General features: G+C 54.4%; 1 protein-coding gene across 2 annotated transcripts in view; it reads left to right on the top strand.

The window, feature by feature from the left end:
• Nucleotides 1-354: 354 nt before the first annotated feature.
• Nucleotides 355-20,848, top strand: part of Unc5b (unc-5 netrin receptor B) — a 66,632-nt gene continuing 46,138 nt past the window's right edge. Inside the window, exon 1 of one of the 2 annotated variants that reach the window (NM_022207.2) lies at nucleotides 355-754. In NM_022207.2, the coding sequence (NP_071543.2) occupies nucleotides 673-754 (82 nt within the window). In that variant the 5' untranslated portion in view covers nucleotides 355-672. The remainder of the gene's footprint in view (nucleotides 755-20,848) is intronic. The other variant, XM_006256423.5, reaches the window with a different exon arrangement.

Genomic DNA, 20,848 nt, shown 5'->3' with positions numbered 1-20,848 from the left:
TTATTTCCTTTATTTTTGGAAAGAAAATCCGGTAGACTCGGGCCGCTTTCAGTGAACCGGCTTTCCGGTGCTTTGGAGCCTACGTTCTTCAAGGATCCCCTCTGATAGGCCCCAGCTCGGCCGCGCCTACACAGAGGTAGGGCACCCCCCTCGCTGGGCCCCGTGGCTCCGCCCTCGTCCTTCAGGCCCCGCCTCCTATCGTGTGAGTCCCCGGCCCGGCCCGCTGACTCTAGGGCGAGCGCGCGGCGGCGCTGGGCATTGTGGCCAGCAGCGGGGCGGGCGAAGGTGCCGAGCCGCGGGGAGCGGCAGGGCGCGGAGGGGAGCGCACACCCCACTTGGACAGACTTTGCGGCGCGGCCGCTGCGAGCGCCACTGAGCGCACTCCACTGGGATCGCGCAACTTCGGAGCAGGGCGCGGACGGCGGTCGCCGCCGGAGAGCGCGGAAAGGGCGCACCAGAGCCGGGTTCCCCAGCGGCGTCCACTCCCGGAGCGCTCCGAGCCTCCGGGCAGTCTCCCGGCGCTGCGTGGTTGCCGCTGCGCCCACGGAGGGCACGGGCTGGCGCTGCCGGGCGCCTGCGAGGACGGCGAGGCGGCGGCGAAGGCGAAGGCGGCGAGGCTGGGGACCGGGAAAGAACCCCGAGGGAGAGGCGCCCGGGCCGGGCGACAGGAGCATGAGGGCCCGGAGCGGGGCGCGGGGCGCGCTGCTGCTGCTGGCGCTGCTGCTCTGCTGGGATCCGACACCGAGCTTAGCAGGTAGGAGCGAGAGGGAGTGGGATAGGGGATGTGGTTCTGGCGCGTCCCAGCGTCCAACTGCAAGTTCGGGTGGTTCTTGGCGGAGTCACTGCGCTCGGAGAACGCAATGGACGCACCCAAGTTAAAAGGCAGCTTCGGTGCCCGAGAGAGGGGGCGACGCGTGGCCACCTTGGGTGCCACGTAAGCTCGAAGCTCCCTTCTCCTGCCTCCAAGGATAGTTGCTAACTATGGAATGGGGTCTGATTCACTTCCAAGTGACCCCTGATTGCCACCGAAAAACTGTCGCTGCCAGAGCCAGGTGTGCGTTCGCTGCGGTTCGCCTGCAACTTAAGTCTGAGTACACGCTCCCTCGGGCTGCACGAGCAGCATTCTGCGGGTCACGGAGAGAGAGCGGGAGACTGCGGAACCCTGGAAGCGCTTCTTCCCCTCGGCCTTTGGGGAGCCGAGGTCTGAAGGCTTTAGCTATTGAAGGGGGAGGGGCCGAGTCCTGTGCTCTCCGCAGGTACGGCTCGGGCGGTTATAGAAAGGTTTTGTGGTTGGTGGATTGTTTTGGGGTGAGTGTTGGCAGAGAGTGGAGGGGCGTAATGTGTCCCCTTTCGACTTTGCCTGTTTTATATAGGTTATTGACGTTCTCGCTGTCCGGGGATTAGACCAAGTGAGCTCGCCTCTGCACTGCCCCTGGACCCAGTAAAGATGCTCTAAGAGGGTTTGGCGGACTCCTAAGTTTATAAAGTCCCCAATTCTCCTCTCTCACCGCGAACGTGGAAGTGTCTTGCTAGCTCTGTAGTAGCTCGGCTAGGCGTTGCAAAGGGGGCTGAGTCTTCCTTGGAAGGAAAAGTATACACTCATACCAACCTCTCTGGTACCCAAGCAGGTGAACTGTCATTAGGGTGAATCAACTCTCGGAGGTGATTTGGGGACTGGAGGACCACCCTATACAAAGACCTCCCTGAGAATGGGGAAAGAAAACTAGCAGAAAGTGCTTGAGTTGACGCATCTCTCCCCACCCCACCACCCTCAGTGATGATGGCATCCGCTCTCCCCTCCTCCCCACCTCTCTCTTTCTTCTAGAGCTAAAGGTCCCTCCTCTGGAATGAACGATTCCCACGGCTTGAGCTTGCTTTTAGCACATCCCCCCACTTTTTATTTCTCCCCAAGCCTTGTGCTGTAAAGTTACAACACTCAATCATTTGATCCAAGTTAATTATGATTTGGGCAGACTCGGGTATTTAAAGCAGTGTTTTGAAGTTAGAAGGTAATGATGGGGAGGGGGAGGAGGCACGCTAAATAACCAGCCTCCTTTTAAAGGGTGCACTTAGATGTGGGAGGGGCAGGATTGGGTGTGAGTTTCTGTTTAAGAGTGTCTGGGGGTGACTGGAGGGTAGAGTGAAGTCTTTGCAAATAGTACGTGGGCCAGGTTGCATCCTGGGAAACGTTTTTCCCCCCCATATTTATCAGCAGGGTAGTGGGATCGGGAATAGATACCACAGTTACTGGGGGTGGGGCTCCATTTAGAGAAAAATGGGACTGCTGGGCTCTGGGTGGGTGGGCTGGGCCAGGAATGCTGGAGGTGGCCTGCGTTTTCTGCTTAACAAAGCATTCAGCCCCCATCTACCCCGGAAGAAGCCCCAGGCCCAGGGCTTTGATGGATTTGGGCATGAACGGTGCCCAGTCAGAAATGGCCTGTAATACCCAGCTTTGATTTCTCACCAGTGAGCTGAAGCGGTGTTGGAATTGTGTTCATTCCATGGCATGGTGGGGGGGCCTCCTGCCCACTAGTCTGGAGAAGGGCCAGCTGCTGGGGTCTGCCTGCAGCCTTCCTTTGCCTAGAATACGCTGCCTTTCTTACCTTCTGGAGGGAGAGCATGCCTCTTCCTCCCACACAGCCTGGTTTCCCCAATGCCATAGGCACAGAGCATCTTTCTACCAGAATGCTCTTTGGGTTTTTTCCAGTGACTCCCTCCTGATCCCATTTCACAGATGGGGAAAAGCGAGGCTAGAGCTCAGTCTTTCTCCACATCTCATCTTCTTCACACTGATTTCTGACTAGGACACTGGGCTCCTTTATATTAGTTAGGTCAACTTCGACTGGGGGGATGGGGTGCCCTTCAGAACCCTTCCATCTGGCTGTGTTGAGATCTGCTGCCGAGGTAGGAGAGATTACTGGGAAGGCTCCAAACAAAGTACAGGTAGTTCCTCCTTTCTCCTGAGATTCTGGTAGTCAACTCCTTGAGAGTGCTGAGGTTTTTTGTGTTTTGTGGGGTTTTTTTGTTTGTTTGTTTGTTTTGGTTTGGTTTTTTTTTTGTTTTGTTTTTTTTTTTGCACTAAGTTTGGTGGTGAAAGAATCAAAACCAGACCCCTAGAACTGCAGGCCCTTAGGAAGACACCAGCCAGCAAGTGACTGGCTGGGAGAGGCCACTTCAAAGGCCCTGGGTTGCTCTGGGAGCTTCCTTCTACCCCTCCCTACTCATGCAACCCTTCCAAGGCCTCTGGCTGGGACAGTTGAGCCGGAGTTGAGAGCTCTTGATCAGTCTTTTAAAGCTGCAATTAAAGCGGGAGTTTTCCCAGCGTCTGAGCTGGTGCCGCTTCTGTGGCTTTTGGTTGGTGCCTTAACCCTTAGCTCCCTCTGCACCCACCGAAGCGGGCACCCATCTCGCTTAAACAAATGGAAATCCAAGTGTCTTAATGGGCTTTCTCATTAAAGTGTGGAAGTGCAGGAGAGGAATTTCTCCCCGGAATCTCTCTGCTCTGGTTCCTCCCCTCCCCCTTGCATAGTGGGGAATTCCGTAGGACCTGACAACCCCCATGTTTTTAACTGCTGGAGCTTTGGGAAGTGTTTGGAGTTGCCCAAGGTCACAGTGGAGCTCAGCAGAGACAGGATTCGAACTCAGGGCCCAAGGGCCTGCCTCAGCTATTGTTTCAACCTTTCTTCCCTCACCGGAAGGCTGTTCAGGATGCTGAGTGAAATTGAGACGCTACCTAAGTAGGGCACTGAAAGGTAGAATTCCTTTGGCAATTGGATTTCACTGGACTTGTAGCAGGAATAGGGAGGGAGGGTTGATTGGGACGCAGGAATCCTGCTCAACAGAACACAGCTGGACCAAGGGTTGGGCATAGGGTTCCTAAGACCGGGTAGATGCTCACAAATGACACCAACATCCAGCACTGGCTGTAGCAAAACATAGGCCAACGGCTAAGCTCCTTAGCCTGTAGAGTGAGTCAGATGGCAACCGTTTACAACAGGGTCACATTCATTTGTAGAGTTGGGAGCCCAACTGTCTCCACTGGTTTGTTTATGGAATCCTTAGGTGAAAGGCACCATGACCCCATTCTCTTCCGTCCGGGATAGCATGAGGTTTGGGCTCTCCAGCGTCCTTTCCCTGAGTCACCCCATGTCTAGGGTGGCTATGGGCTGAACTTTGGGAGACAGCAGGGTGAGCTGTATCCCTTCCATCTCAGGTGCTTGGGCAGCAAGGCTGGTGATCCTGAGTGAACACTACCTAATCCTCCCTGGGGCTGGTACCATCCTGGGGACTCCGGAGTAGAGTTTTAGGTAGCAAGGAGGCAGATGGAAGCTCAGGTCTGTAGGGACCACGCAAAGGGCTGGGCACGGGGCTGAGTTGAGGTTGGTGGCCTTGGGCCCAGAGAAACTGCTGCTTAGGCAGATGGCCTCCAGGGGGAAGGGGGAGGCTGCTGCCAGGCCTGAGCTGGCTCCCCTACTTAGTGGCCTTCTCCTCCGCCTCTCCACCAGCTTCCTAAACAGCTTCCACAAATGGAGTCATTAAAGCTGTGAAGGCAGAATGAACCCAAACAAGTGCGGGCAGTGCTCCCCCCACCCTCACCCCTTTAAAGGAAATTTAGAATCCCATAATGAGAATCATTCAGGAAAAAAAGCATGAGTCCGAAGGGACCGAGAACCCTGCTACCCTCCGGATTGGCTGGGTCCTGAAATCTGGGCTGGAGCGCCACCTCCTGCCCCATTTGGATCCGGTCCGGGCATCGCACCGGGGGTGGGGATGGAAGGTGAGGGGGGCTCCTGCCCCACACTCCCCGGTGCCCGGGCCATTTTGGTAAGCTAGGGCAACAAGTGAGCCCCTCCTAAAGCCTTCTGGGAGAAGACTGGCACTCTGAAGCCGACTGCCGGCTGTTCCCAGGGAGTTCGTTGACAAGCCAAATCTGGATCGTCGGATCTAGAGGCTGTGGATCGGAACGGAACTCCGCTGCAGCCGGCGGGCAGACAAGCCCAGACTGAGCTCCCTAAGCCACAGGTCCCCACCCCCCACGCGCCTTCCTCTGGCTCCTAGGCTTCCCGAGGCTAATGGCAGGGAAAACATTTGCTGAAGTGCAGGCATAAATCAGCTGTCTACCCCCTCCCTCCTTTTGTGTCGTTTTCCCTCCCAAAGCTCTGGGGCTGCTAGGAGCTCCTGTTTTTCCCTTCTCTACAAAGCCGCCTGATTAGCATCTCTGGAGCTTGGAGGTTGGATTCCGTACAGTCACCTGGTGTCCCCAAGTACCAACCACTCTCCACCAAAGCCCTCCTGTTCCCTGTGTCCCTTCACCGCTCCCTTCTCCCCACCTAATCTAAATCGATGTGTGTCTGCCCTGTCCTCGGAGCTCAAAGGTGCCACCTAACCATTGAGCTCTATGTCCCACTCCATTCCGACGCCCCTCTTTCTCAGCTCCCCCAAGGTGCCCCCAGCACATCACAACTTCCCAGGCTCCAGCGAGGCGGACCTGTGGGTGTGAGATTGTGCGCTGAGGAGTGTTTGAGAGAGTGTACGGTGGGAAGGTGGCAGGTGGAATAGTGTTCAAGGAGGGGGTGGGGGGATGTTATTGCCCTCTTAGGTGTGTGTGTGTGTGTGTGTGTGTGTGTGTGTGTGTGTGTGTGTGTGTGGAGGCGAAGTGTGCAGGGGGACCAGAGTGTGCTGCAGTTTCCACCTTTTGTTTAGAGGGTGTGGCGTGTGTGTGACCCTGGATGTTTGAGCATGTGGGGGTGTGCAATGTCATATAGGTGTGGTACATTTTGTTTGGGTGTACATAGGTGTGTGTAATGAATCATGGAAGGCCTGGGAAGCTCCGTCCTTTGTACCTTGTTGGGGATTCCTCTTCAGGACAGGACAGGACCTGCCATTTGTCCTGCAGGGCTAGAGACTCCCTCTGGCTATCTAGCCTGAGTGCCAGACCCTGTTGTTGGGGAAGCTGGGACCAGGAAGCTGAGGGTGCCCTAGAGGGACGAAGAAAGGTTACTCATAGATAGCCCAGGAAGCTGACACTAGTCTTCTGTGCTGCTCCTTCGGCCCCAGCCCACCCAGACAGAGCATGGTTGTTGGGGTGGGGGTGGGGTATGGGGGGCTGATGTGAAGGCTAACCCTCCCACCTGACTGGCTCCTGCAGACCCTCTCTCGGGGAGGTCTCTGAAGTTTTCTGTGGAGCTTCTCCCATTCCTCTCACTGCTGCCTTGGTTGAAGGAGGGCACCCTGCCCTTCCTGTTTGTGCCCATGCTAAGGACCACTGCCATTCTACTCTCAGGTGAGACAGCATATTTGAGGAGGCTCACACCCCAGCTCATGTGCACAGCCCTTTATAGTTTGTAAAACCCTTTTCTGTGTGGGACTCAGCTTGCCTTCGAGAACCCCATGCATTCCTGGAAAACTGAAGAGGCAGGCCTGGCCCAGATCAGTCACAGAGGCCCTGATGCTGGTCCCCAAAGAGGTCACTGTCTGTAGGCACCCTGACCTCCATTCCAAAAATGAGGAAATGGCTTTTAAAGTCTTGGGCGCTGCAGGAAGACAACAGAGGAGAGCACAGCAGAAAAATGCTGAAAGCCTGGGGGCTTCCTAGAGGTGGTGATGGCCTGGAGCTCCACCACCAGTTCCCTCCCCCATCCAGGACTTGGGGGGCCTTGAAGATGCCCCTCCCGGCACCTCTGGCTCAAGGTAGAACCTGGGGCAGAGGGTTGAGAGGGAAAGGTTTCTTACATTCTGTCTTTTCTGTGTCTCTTAGAAATGGGTGGAGCCTAGCAAGTGGGGTGGAATCCTGTTGGGGCACTAGGGGTGAGTTCCCTGCCTGCTGTCCTCACCCCCAAACCCCAGTCTTCATATACCTCCTCTGATACCTCTCTGCAGGGGCCAGTCCCTAGGGCCTTAGCTGCCAGGTAGGGGCCCTGACTTGGCCAGCTGGGATCTGAGAAGGCCAACATAGTTCCTCCACCTCCTTCACCCTCAGTGTCATTTACTGGCGCAGTTCATCTCTGTGCCTCAGTTTCCTCCTCTGTGAGGGGTGGTTGTAAATCCTCATAGAACCGTTTTGGGGGTGTGGGGTGCCTAGCGAGTAGTGTCCGCTCACACTGTTCACAAGCTCAGAAAGAGAAGGGGGTGGATCTGGAAAAGACAGGGAGCCTCAGGGCTTGGAGGCCCAGCCCCTCTGGGCCTTGAACTTGGGTCTTACTGTTTATTCTTCTGCTCTGTGACCATGGGCGATCTTTCCCTCTCTGGGTCAGGGTTGACTGCTCTCCCTCCCCATCTGTGTTTGGAGTCTAGAAGAGGTAGAAGGTAGATCTTTAAGGACTGTGGGGTTTTCTAGCTAGCAGTTAGCAGCAGACAGAGCTACCAACGACCCAGAACCACTTCACTTCATTTGCTTTATAGAGGCCCATCCGGAAAGTCGATTTATTGACAGGGATGCCCATGTGTGCATTATGCAGCCCTGGGTCTCTGTGTCTGTCTCTGTCTCTCTTTCTCTTTCTCTCTATGCTCTCCTGCCTATAAATTACCTTCTAGGACTTAGTAAGCTCACTTTCCCTGCTCCATAAGCATCTCTGCTCAAAGACCGAGAGCCCCGGGCTCAGGAGACTCAAGGAAGGAAGGAAAGAACCCGCCAAGGCTTAAGGGGTCTACAGCGGTTTTAACAGGACAGACAGCCTGTGTCTGTCTCGGTTCTACTCATTTTTAGGACCAAGGGAAGCTGATTTCAGGGCAGGGGTGAGGATTCCTAGTACACATTGGTCACAGGAACCCCAGCCCAGCCCTACACTTGACACAGGTCTCATTCTCTTAGCAGCCATCATCATTACCGGCAGGATTAGAAACAACAGGAAGTGTGTGTTGGGGGCCTGGGGTCAGGAAAGGCTTCCTGGAGAGAGAAGGGTGGCTCTTGAGTACCCCCTTGGAGGCTCAGCGGTTTGGGCCGTGGAGTGGTTTGATTTTTTTTTTTTTTGGTTCTTTTTTCGGAGCTGGGGACTGGGCCGTGGAGTGGAATGCCTGGAGTTGTTCATATGTGGAGACAGAGTCGTCTACAGCCCCACAAGGAAGACTCTAGATTTATGTCTGACTCAGAAGACTTCTGGAGCCTGCGGTCTCTGTTCAGCATTGAGCAAAGAGCCCATGGCTTTAATTTGGTCCAGTTCCTGGGCCAGGTAGCCCAGCCTCTTGGTGCTCTCAGTTCCCTGGTGAGCCATGTGACTGAATCTGACCCCAGTCCAGTCCTCTGAAGTCCTGTGCCTCCTCATTTTGCCTTGCCCTACCACTCCTTTGGGCCGAGCTCTGGTGGGGGGATGGGCCATGCTCTCCCGTGTGATTCTGTGAGAGAACAAGGGACAGAGCCCCTGGTGGCAGCGTCCTCCTTGGGGGAAGAGCTGGGGGACAGGGTGGCAGGAAAGAGGCCAGCTTTATAAAGCTTCTGGTGGCCACCCTGCTGCCTAGTAGCTCAGAGAATCTCCAGCTCTGATCACCCGTAGTCTGCGATCCCCCAGAGGCCCCGTGTGGCGCCCGGAGGCGTTACTGGCGGCAAGAGATGGAGCTGAAGCAAAGCGGCTGGTAATGCTATCAGGCGCCCGGCTGCCCCAACCCCGGGCCTCGGCGCCTAGCTCGAGATGCGGAGCTTATAAGAAGTTGAATCAGAAATGCCAGGAAAGTTGTTCCAAGACCCCTGCAAGTCATTTCATAACACAGAAGGGCAGAGGCAGAGCCAGGGGTGACCAGAGGTGTCACAGGGCCACCTGTGTCCTTTCTCCTGGAGACGGGTTGAAATGACTAGGAGATAGTAATGGGAACAGGGCTGTCAGCAGTGACATCAGTCATTGTGTGACCAGGAGTCAAAGGAAAGCCTGATGTGTCCGAGGACCAGTAGTGTCAGATGTGAGGTGGCTGCAAAGTGAGACAGAGAGGAAACTATGTGCAGGCGCCACTGGCCAGGAGGGAGCTCTGACCGGTGCCTGTCTGCCTGGGTGAGTAACTGGGGAGTAGGAAGGGCCCAGCCCTCTGCTCACTGCCTCTGCTCTGCCTTGTTTGAGCCAGCACAGTAAGTGCTAAGTACTAGGTGGTCGGGGGCCCTTGAGCGAGAAAGAATTTGTTCCATAAATCTAATAAAGTCACAAGGAATTAGTGAAGTTTTGCATCGAGGTGTCCTGGTCCCTGCTGCGTGGGTAGCAGAGAGCAGACTAGACACATACTAGGTTGTAGAACATTTGCATTTGGTCAGGAATGGTGCCACACACCTGTCACCCCAGGGCTCAGGAGCAGGAGTATCATAAGTTCAAGACCCACTTTGGTGCACGAAGCCAGTTCCGGGCCAGCAAGGGCCGCATACGACTGTATCTCAAAAATAAAGCCGTTTCCGATTTGCGTGCCCAAGCCCGTCGATCACTGTTTGGAGCTGCGCAGAGTGAGTGGCCCTTGCATGGTCATTGGCTCTGCAGCCTGCAGCAGGTGCAGACTAAGCAGCATGCAGGGAGGCACAGGGCCAGGGGCTGAGTCCAGGCCCAGCCCTCCACAGCAACTGCCCCCAGCTTCCTGGCATGAATTGGGCCTTGTGAGGATGGCAGATTTGGCTGCAGGGTCAGGCTGCTTGAGGCTGCCCTTGGTGCATCCAGCACTAATATTCAAGAGTATTCCTAAGAGATAAATATCCCCCGGCCCTTGGCTGAGGCAGCAAGATGCCTGGCTCAAATACCAGCCTCACAGCTGGGTACCCACTGGCCCTTGCCAGGAGTCACAGGCTGATCTGAACTCCTGTCTGGCAGCTGAAGCAGACCGGGCTGCTGGACACATTGACCCCTGCTGCAAATTTCATCTGGCCTCACATTTCCTGGCTTGCCAATTTTGTCTTGGTCTGGTCTTCCCTTCCTCCTCTCCTCTTCTCCCTCTCCTCTCCCCTCCCCTTCTCCTCTGGTCGGTGTGTCTCTCTCTGTCTCACTTTCTGTCTCTGTCTCTGTCTGTCTGTCTGTCTCTCTGTCTGTCACACACACACACACACACACACACACACACACACACACACAGGAATCTTGGGAGCTTGGTTCTAATCTCAGTCCCAAAGCGGATCTGCAAGGTAACATTAGGCAGCCTCTTTCTCTCTGTCCTTCCTCTAATCAAATAAGCAGGGTCCATCCTGGAGTCAGAATATCACAGGTTCAAGTCGAGACTCCATGCCTAGGTGGAGTTTTCTGAGCTTGGAAGCTTCTGTTCAAAGGCCGAGTCTCTGTGTGACCCAGGGATAACAGACCCTTGGGGACTTTCATCCAACCCACCAGGAAAAGAAACAAAGAAACAAACAAACCCAAAAACTGAGTTGGGCAAAGACAAGTAAGCCAACAGCCCCGCAACTTTTTTGCATTGCAACTTGCAGAGGCGAGGCCCCTGTTTTGAAAATTGTTGTCTGAACCCCCCAGAGGCTGTGACCCAGAGATGCCACTGCCCAAAAAGTGGGGCAGCGATAGGGACACCATGTTCCCTTCTTACACGGCACTGGAACCTGCTTGCTGGCCTGGCTGGGCCGTGAGTACTGAATGACGAATGTTTGGGCCACCTTCCATACCTCTCCATGCCCTCATGCCCTGGTATGTGTCCTATGCTCACGAGCAGAGGAGACCGGGTGCCATGTCAGGGCAGGTTACCGTCAGCTCCGGCTTGGCTGGCACGTGAGCCAGTGTACCATCTGCTATGCCCGGTAGAAGTTACATAAGCCTCTGCTGGCCACCAGTTCTTAGAAGACGGGCAGGCCAGCCTGTGCAGTCTGTTCCCTTCTGGTCCACCATGGACAGGCCAAGCCAATCGAAGGCTGCCTGGAGCCAGAGGGAGAGAGGGAGAGGGGGGGGAGAGAGAGAGAGAGGGAGGGGGAGAGAGAGAGAGAGAGAGAGAGAGAGAGAGAGCGCACACACGAGTGAGTGAGCAATCAAAGCAGAGGAGATTGGAAGGATACTTGATGAGGGTTCTGCTCTGTGGACTACAGGAGATATGCAAAGAGCCTGCTGACTGCATACCTGGCTGCTGAACGAGCAAGCGTGTGTGTGTGTGTGTGTGTGTGTGTGTGTGTGTGTGTGTGTGCGCGCGCGTGTGCGGAGGCCAGAGGAAGATGGCAGATACTTAGCAATTACCGGTAGAGCAACGGGTGCTGACTGAACAGACGGACTTGGGGCTGTCCTCTCAAGTGCAGACTTTCCACCATGTGACTGGGTCAGAGTAAAGACAGGTTTGGAATGATGGGGCTCTTCTAAAGATGGCCCCAGCCTCAAGGCAGCCCTTGGCCATTTAAGTATGGCCAGGGATAGCATGTTTACCAGGGCCCTGTAGCCACAGGAGTGTGCCAGCCTCATCCAGGAGATACGGGGCCTGGCAAGCCAGAGGCACTAGAGGCAATGACTGGAAGAGTGTGTGCGAGCCTGAGAATCTTGCTTGGCCCTCAGTGAGTGTTTATAGCACCTAGAAAGTGCAATCCACCCTGACCTGGATCCTGTGGCCTTGCAGAGGAAGGGGCGGGGCTGAGAGTCTGCCTCTTCTGAGAGGGCCACTGGCAGAGTTGGGTGAGGCAGTCTCCCTGCTTCCCACCTTGGCTACTGAACCAGAGCACTTGCCCACTGCCAGGAGCCAGGATGCTGCTGAAAAAGGAAACCATGCAAGATCCCTGAGTGCTGGGACTCTTGGGTCGCCCCCACCCCCAGGCTCTTTCTAGAGAATTCTTGTGTTTATGGATAGAAGGAACTGCCCTTTGATTTTTTAGGGACGGTAAACAGCAGTTCCCAGGGCACATGAGAGTGACTCCTGGACTTGAGTAAGCCTGTGTGAGCATCACGTCCTGCTAGACACCTCCCGAGGCTTGGGTCTTCACACGCTTAGTGTATATATGTATTCCTGTGTGTGAAGTTGACGTGTCAGGAGGCCAGAGGACAGTCTGGGGCATCCCTCCTCAGGGACCATCTGCCTCTTTTTGAGAAAGGGTCTCTAACTGGTGTAGGATTCACTTAGTAGAGCTCTAAGTCAGCTGCTCTAGGAATCAGCCTGTCTCTGCCTACCTAGTGCTGGGATTGCCAAGTGTGTTCCACTAGGCCTACCTTTTTTAATATGAGTTTTGGAGATCAAACTCCAGGCAAACATTTTACTGATTGAGCAGGACTCACCCCTTTCTCTGAGCTCAGAGAGGGAGCCACTGATTCCAAGCGTCCAGAAGAGCCAAGGCCGCACAGGCCGGTTTCCAGGCCTCACCCCAAAGGTAGAATCAGGGATGACTTTCCACAAGCCAATCGCCAGGCTGGAAATCGATTTCACTTGTCTGTCCACTGACTGACCAGTGATCCAGCCTGCTTTTCCTGAGCAGGGACCTCTGAAGACTCCCATCTGCCCTCTCCCTGGGCCAGTCACTCCAACCCAACTGTGTCCTATTTTCTTTCTCGGTGCAGCTGAGCTGTGTGCCCTACAAGGGAGATTCCAGATCCCACCAAGCTTCCAGCTCCATAGTCTTTTTTTTTTTTTCTTTTTCTTTTTTTTTCGGAGCTGGGGACCGAACCCAGGGCCTTGCGCTTGCTAGGCAAGCGCCCTACCGCTGAGCTAAATCCCCAACCCCCCAACTCCATAGTCTTATCTGGTACCATTCTGTCTGCCTCAGTGGCTTTGGTATCGTGAGAGGAAAGGCCATCGATGTTACCTTCACAAACTGGGGGAGCCCTGGAGGTGCCCCAAGTGTGTCCCGGACCTGAATCATGGCCAGAACAGGCTGTTTAGAGAGCAACTGAGTGACAGGGACTTGGAGTGAGTTTGGTGCAAGGGGTTGTTGTTGGTGATGACTTTGAAGGGGCAGCTAGGACACAACGGGGGTCATTGTCCCCATCCCCCTTCGAGGTAGAGATGCCACATCTAAGCAGCACACTTTTCTCTGAGACTCAGTTTCCCCACCTGTTAGGTGGAGGTTAGCTTAGTAGATTCGAATCCCTTCCTTCTTCCCGTTGAACACTTTCTAATGTCCTCCATAGCCCAGTGGAGATTCTCAATGTCCATTGACCTCATCCCACCATTCGAATATGGCCGGAAATCACCATGGGCGCCCTGTGAATGTGAGGGGTGTTGGCAGGAGTGTGGATTCCATAGCTCCTGAAGAAGAACCCTTGTTTCTACATGGGCAAATCTGCTCCAGTGTGGAGCACTGGAACCCTGAACTTGCCTGGACTGACACCTTTTTGGCCTGCGTCATCTCAGATGTCCCTTCTTAGAAAGCTTCTTAACAGCCAGTCAGCATTTGCCTCCACCTGGAGTTCTCATGCGAGTGTACACAGATTTCTCCACTTTATCTGGCTTCTCACTCCACAAGGGCAAGGCTGTGTCCCTTGAGAATGTCCTTGTGCCCAGAACAGTGTCCCACACAGAGTAGGCCTCAGTGAACATTTGCTTGATAGGTATGTCACAGAATGGTCATCCAGAGTTTGCCTGAGTTCACACACCTGCCATTCTCCACCCTGGTCTGCAGATCTAGGTTTGGCTTAGACATTGGGCCTTTGCAAGGCTCCCAGTGATTCTAGCCTGTATCCCCTCAACTGCAGCTGAACAGTGGGTACATAGATCTGTTCAGAACTTCCAGCCACAGTGACTGTAGGCTTGGACCTGGATGCTGGGACTCCAGCTCCTTTTTAGCTCTTGTGCAAAGGCAGAAGGCTGCGATTAGTATACTCTGGGCCCTCATGTCCCACCCAAATTTTGCCTTTTGCAGATGCCTTGTGACCTTGTGGCATTCTTTTGTTCCACAGAGCAGTTCCATGGTAAGGTAACCTTACCAAACCCTATTAGGAAATTTGGTATCCTGTCTGTCCCAGATAAATTTTAAAGTGCCATCCAGGGTCCTGTTGCCCCTCTCCCAGTGCCTCTGAAATACTGATGGCTCTGGGCCCCAGCACCCCCAGCACCTCCATTTTTCTGGCAAGACAGCTAAGCTGTGTTGGAACCTGTCTCTTCTCCCCTGATAGCACGCAGTTTAAATAAGATCTTCATTTACCAGAAGTTCACACCACAGCTCATGTGTTATATGAGAAGCAGCACTCTCACGTTTGTCGGGGAATGCTGTTCAGGGATGCGATTGGGGTGGTGGGGGAGCCATCACAGAGAGGGTACGTGAGGAAGGAGAGACTCATGGAATCCGAGCTGGCAGCCCAGCCCCAGTGCTGGCAGTGCCAGGCTCCTCTTGGCTCAGCACGGGGCTGCTGGGGGGAGGTGCCATGGCTCTGTGAGCTGACCTCAGGCTGCTGGAAGGCTCGGAGCCGGATGGGTGCATGATGTCACCACCACTTCCGCCTGTTGGCACTCCCAGCAATGCACTGGGTCATTTACACGTCTTCAGTGTGTTAGGAAGAGACTCTTGGTGAGGATTTATTGGTTGCTTCTGCCTTCTTTAGAAGCCTTTGTTAGAGACCTAATAAGGAAGGCACTTGGTGACTATAGACAGACATAAGCCCCCAACCCTAGCACGTCCTGAGCCACATAGAGATGAATAAGCAAATTCTAGTTGCAACCTGCAGCCAGGGTAGAAGGCTTGACCCTGCTTATGCAGAGGGGGAAACTGAGGCAGTGGGAGGTTGAGCACCTTGGAGGCAAGGCTGCAGTCTTGGCACCAGGATCATCTGGGGCGACAGGCAGGTCGCTACTGCATTTCTGAATGTGGTCTTTTCTCTTTCAGAGCATTAGTTTATTACAGTGACCAGTGTGCTCTGTGACCTTTTGAGGTAGGGTGATGCCTCAGTTTTCCCCCAAAAGTAAACCAAGGGCTGTCTTTGACTGTCTTTCCTTGCTTTCCTTGAAGGTTTCCAAGTATATGCCACACTAAGGAGATGGGGGAAGAGGGTCCTGTGGTCACCTCATCACGGGGTCCGCGGTCCAGGCTGATGCACCTGTAATAAATATCGAGCTGACAGTTGCTGAGCCGCATCCCCAACCTCTGAATAAATAAAAAGCCTCTTAGAATAACAGCCCCGGAAAATGCCGGAGGTTCCTGCTAGATCTCAATGTCCCTTCCACCGACCTAACGAACCTGTTTGCCCGGTCACCCACCCACTCCCATTGTCTCCCCTGCTCCGTGGCTCCGCGGGTCCCTGTCCATCACTTCAGCCCCACGGGCAGCCACTGCCTGGCCTGGCTTTTGTTCTTAGCTCTGCACTCTGTCCTGGGCTCCTTGTTCGTTCAGCAGCCAGAGTAGCTAATAGAGACCAGCTCTGCTGCTGGCAGCTGAAGGACAAACCAGCCAGGCCCTCCTGGGACTGGAGGTGGGGCCCAGAAGAGATGCCCCCCCCCCAGTTCAGGCTTCAGAACCTTGCTGGCATTTCCCTCTATGGCTCTCTACCTGTGATATGAACCAGCTACTGCCCCTGGCAGAGGTCACCAGGAAGTTAAAACTAGGGTCCACAGGTGGCCCAGGGCAGCCCATGATGTCCCAGAGCACATGGACACCACTTGATGTTCTGTGGATATTGTGTGAGCTATCCGAGTCTCCTGGCTTTCTCAATACAGTCAGTTCAGGTTCTCAGGAGCCGTTAGGTGCCCTGTAGAGCCTTGGGATGTTAGATCTGAAAAGTCGATTTTATAGCTAAAGATACTGAGGCCTCAGGCAATAGATGCTTCACAGTGGCAGATCCTGTACTTGAACAGGAACCTGGGGCCTGTGCCTTGACACTGACACAAGGGAAAGAGGCCAGGAAAGAAGTCCCAGCCAGGGAATCCATCACAGTGCCCACCAGAAACGTGCCTTCCTCACTGGAGCCAGATGCAGCCTGAGGTTTCACTGCGAGTGTCTGAGGGGCCATAGTGCTCTTCCGTGACCTTCCTGGGGCTGCTTGGTTCTGCCTTTGTGTGGTATTATCTTCCAGGTTGGGTGGTTCGGGTTAAGTGTCCTAGAATTTTGGGTAGAACTTGCATGGTGTTTCTGGGGTGCAGGAGCACCAGCTAGCTAGGGGACCCAGCTAGTCTTGTGACTCAGACAGCCCTGCCAGTTAGGGACTGCTTGCTAGGTCTGGTTGTCCTTGGGAATCTTGGTCCCTCTCCCTTCTCGGTTGGGGGAGGTGAGAGTTTAGAGCGGGGTGGGGAGTGAGGTGGGGAGGGGGAGGGGTTACAGGATGTGGCATCTAGTCCTTTCCGGGTAGGTTGCATTCCTCCCTGTCTGGGCCAGAAAGTCGTCCCCCCCCCCAATGTTTGTCCCCTAGGACCCAAGGCAGGTCCCCTCTGTGTCTCTCCCCCCCATCCCCCCAGGCTCAGATGCAGATGCGGCCTCCCCCAGGCCTCTTGTACCAGTGTGCTGCCTCTGACATTCCGCCCCAGCAGATAAGGATCCTGTCTGGCGCCTGGGTGCTTTTTTCCTCCTCCTTTCCAAATCTGTCCCCTGATTATCTGCAGACGGCCCCTCTCCAGGGGGCCACCAGGGACCGGGCTGAGAGCTCCGAGCAAGACGGAGGTGAAACCAGTTATCAGCCACCACCATCCCTCCCCCTCCCCAGCCCCTCACCCCTCTCTGTCTTTGCTAAACTCCACAGGAGATTTAGCCCCAAGCTCAGGACTGGTTTCCTAAGCGTAGGACTGACTGGCTTTCTCTGGAAGAATCAAGTGTGTAAACTAGAGGCTGGGCCTGGATGGGACTGAGGGTGGAGTCACTTCTGTGGTCCAGCACTCCTCAACCCTGGGCCTGGATCATGCCCAGAGGGGATGTGGTAGAGATTGCAGCCAGCCAGTCAGACATCCACATCCTGTGGGAGCAGCTGGCCTGGAAAGGGCTCAGGACACTTTGGGACAGGAGAGGGAGTGCCAGAGAACTAGAACCCAGCAAGAGACTCTGGGAGACAGATGATGGTTTGAACCCCATTCCCTACCTCCAGAGTTTCTGGCCTCACCGGCAGTCTACAGAGAGGATAACCGTTCCGGACCAGAAGGGAACACCAAACCCTCTGGCCAGCCGGCAAGTCTGGTCTGCTCTCTCCCAGGGCCGCCTCACAAGCCCTGCCTCACTGGGAGGTGGGAACCCTCTGTTCTGCCTTACATCTTTGTCAGTTATGACCTCTGTGATTTTGAACAAGTTCCTTTTGATCTGCGGATCTCATATTTCTGCAGTTAACTGAGGGTGTCTTCTGGTAGGGTTGGGAGGGAGCAGACACCATTTTCTTGACACTTCCAGCTTCCCAGAGTGGTTAGAGGGGACACCCATAATTATGAGGTCAGCCCATGCTATAGCTCAGGCTAGGGACCCCCAGTACAGGGCAGAACTTAAAGGCTAGCCCACCTAGCACTCTTTGACTGTGCAGGCTTCCCTTCCTTCCAACTCCCTACCTTCCCTTCCCTCCAACCCTCCTGCCTCCCTGCTGGCCCTTCCCCAGCTCTAAAATGCCCGCCGGGGAGGGAAAGCTTAGCTATAGAGAGATAGTCTTTATGGCTTCCTGGACCTGGAGCCCTAAGGCTGAGAATCTATCGGCCTGGGTTGGTTTCCTCCTGAGCGCCCCTGCCCCCAACCCCAGCCTTTCAGCTCATAAATTTACAGCCTAGGGCCAGGAGGAACTGTCCTTAAGCCATCAGCAGGGCACCCACTTAGTAAAGTACCTCTTGGAGCTTCTGGGAGCCAGGTCTCCTGTCCCGCCTTGACTCACCCAGACCATGGCCTCTTCTCTGTGCATTCTGGGTCTCCCAGCACACACTCCTCCTTGAACATCCCAAAGATCGCAGGGCTCTCTGTGGTCCTGACAGTAGTGAGCCCTTAGCTTTTTCCTACTTTCCTCTGTGCCCAGACTACCCAAACAACATCCAAAGAGCTCCCAGAATTTCACTTACCGAAAGAATGCGTTCATCTATAGCCCGGTGGTGGTGTGCCTTTAATCCCAGCACTTGGGAGGCTGATGCAGGCAGATCTCTGAGTTGAAAGCTAGCCTGGTCTACAGAGCAAGTTCCAGGCCTCCACTGGGAAACACTATCTCAGAAAGAGAGGAAGAAAGTGTCTGTCTAGATGGAGCTCCCATTGTACAGTTCAGGAGTTGGGGTCCTTATGGCTGAAGCCTTAGAGAGGTGGGGGGAGGGATATTTGGACATGGGTGGGTCTCCAGGACTATGAAAGTTAGGGGACGGTGAGGGTGAGAATGAGTGTATGCAGGCTGGTTAGGGGCCTGTCCCAGTGAGGGAAGGCCAGAAGCCCAGTGGAGGATAAGGAAGGAATTGGTCCCTTTGGGTGTGAGCAGAAGCCACCTTGGGACCACCAAAGTCCCCTCTTTATTGTCACAAGCCCTGATAACTGATTATCAAGCATCAAGCCGCCCCTCCCATCCCTTAGTCCTTAGGATAAGCTACTGAGCCTATCTGAGCCTCGTTTTCAACTACACAACAAAATCCATAGCGTTCTGCCATATAACATTGCCACAAAGTTCAGAGAGCACTCTGGCCTGTTTGCTCCTACTGGAGCCTGGATCTGAAACTCGCTCTTCCTTCTCGCGGATCCCATCCTCAGCTCTCTGGTCTGTAAAATGGGTAGATGAGCCCTAATGTGGATGGAAGTAAATTCACCGAAGGTCCTTAGCACGGAGCCTGGCGCATTCTTAGCACCAGTTAGTGGAAGGGTCACTACCACCACGTCTGTCTTTATACACGCTGTGCTAAGCAGTGTGTATAGGCAGTGTGTGCAGTGGGTTGGGCTGGAAGCCTCCTGACTCCACCCTCAGACCAGCGACCCCTGTCTGGAAGCTGGAAGCATCTTTCCTGGGGAGTAATGGTGTGTGCTGGTATGCCAATACTGAGTTTATTTTTAGCTGTGACCAGCCTGAGGGTCTGCAGTAGGGGTGGGGGCAGTGGGAGCAGGCTGTAACCTGAGCTGGGAGAAAGAATTAAGGAGGTGGGGGTGAGGTTCCCCCATGCAGGGGACCTGGTCCTCCTCATCTTCCCACAGGTGTAGGGACAGCAAAGGCAGTGCTTCATTAACTTTCCCATAAACAATTACAATCATTGATTCCCTCCACCCCCACCCCCAGATAGGAATCTGGGCATCTGAATAAATAGGAGGGTGGAAACAGGAAAGCCGCAGTTCCTACCGGAGACTACGGACCCCAGCCTTTCCATGAGGTGGAATGCCAGGCACTGGTCTGAAACTCATATTTCAGAGTAGAGATCAGGAGAACCAGGCAAAATCCACCAGAACCCACCATGCCTCTCACAGGGCTCCCCTGGGGATCAGGCCAGAGCTGGTCTGGGTGGATCACTGGCCAGACCTGCTACCATTACAGGCTTCTGGCTTCTGTCTCCCACCCCTCCATGCTGTTGAATATCCTTCCACCTCAGCTCCTTGTTGCCCACAGGGCTCATGACTGGGTTTTTAACCTGTCTTCCTGGCCTCTTTCCAGACTTTGGAGGGGGGAGTGTCTGGACCTCCTCAGGAAAGAGTTGCAAACAGAGGCAAGCAACCTCCTTGCTTCTCTTTCATCTCTGAGCTGCCCCCAGGTGGAGGGCGGGAGAGTAAAGCCCGGTTTGAGGGGCTCTGTGCAAGCCATCCTAAGCTTGCCCTCTCTGCCCGGCCGCCCGGGCTACTCGTAACCTAGAGAAGGGTCACTCCTCTGAGTGCTGGCTCTTCTGAGTGCTGGCTGAAGCGTCTTCCCAGTACCTAACTGGTGGGTAGCAGGCGGCTGTAAGAATTGTGATTGGGGGGCTGGGGATTTAGCTCAGTGGTAGAGCGCTTACCTAGGAAGCGCAAGGCCCTGGGTTCGGTCCCCAGCTCCGAAAAAAAAAAAGAACCAAAAAAAAAAAAAGAATTGTGATTGGATTTCAGGGGAAAGCATTTCCCATACAAAAATTTGCATGAGACAGCAGCTCCACCAGTTAGAGCCTAGTTACCCAGAAGAGAATCCTCCAAGCCTAGGAACTAGCGTGTTAAGGAACGAGATGAACGAGGTGTGTCAGGTGCATCACGTGTGTGCAGCTGGGGGCTCCACATGCAGGTCCCTGGCAGGACCCTCACCTCTCCATCCCACCCGTGAGAAGGTCATGAAGAGGTCACCGAGAGGGCCTGGGAGTTCTTTCCTCCAGAGCAGGATTCCCTGGGAGTGGGTGTGGTGGGTGGGTGTGGTAGATGTTCTGATGGCTCACGGGTGACTTGAAACTAGGTTCTTTGGGTCACTTTCCTGAATTTCTGTCCTGTGGTCTCCACGTGATGAAGTGTAGGTCTCTGGGGCCGGAGAGTTGGCTCCGTGGTTAAGGGCACTTGTTATTGTTGTGAAAGACCCAGGTTTGGTTCTCAGCACCCTGGAGGCTCACCACCTCCTCGGGAACCAAGCACGTGTGTAGTGCACAGATTCATGCAGGCAAGACACTCATACACATGAAATAGTTAATAATAATAATAACAATAACAATAATAAAATAGCAATGCTTTCTTTTAAAAAGTGTAGGTCTGAGCTGGATGCTCAATATAGCAGTGTGTAAGCCATTGTGCCTGTCCACTGGGAATTGCTAGCCCGTGGGACAACTGGCCTTGATCTTAGATGGAAACAGAGTCAGTAAAGGGAGCTTAAGACGAGTGAGAGTGGGGAGCAGTAAGCTCTGCCCTTCCTTCCCCAACCCTGAACCTCTGGGTTTTCCTCAGAAGCTCTGCTTACAGCAGTAGCCCCAGAGATCATGAGCTGGGCCCCTCATGAGTAGACCAGTGCGGCCTGCCCTCACGCCCACTACAGGTTTGGTGTAATTTGACTGTGTTTATGCTAAAATTGCTATCCCCTCCCTTCTAGACCTCCCTCCTCAGCTCAGGGCCAGCCGCTTGCTACCAAGGGCATGTGGATTGCTCACCAGTGCCGCCTGCCCTTTCTCTAGTATAGGGTCCTTAAGACTCCACAAA

Source organism: Rattus norvegicus, chromosome 20 (genome assembly GCF_036323735.1).
Source record: "Rattus norvegicus strain BN/NHsdMcwi chromosome 20, GRCr8, whole genome shotgun sequence".
Lineage (NCBI taxonomy): Eukaryota > Metazoa > Chordata > Mammalia > Rodentia > Muridae > Rattus > Rattus norvegicus.
This window is presented reverse-complemented; position numbering and strand designations above follow the sequence as displayed.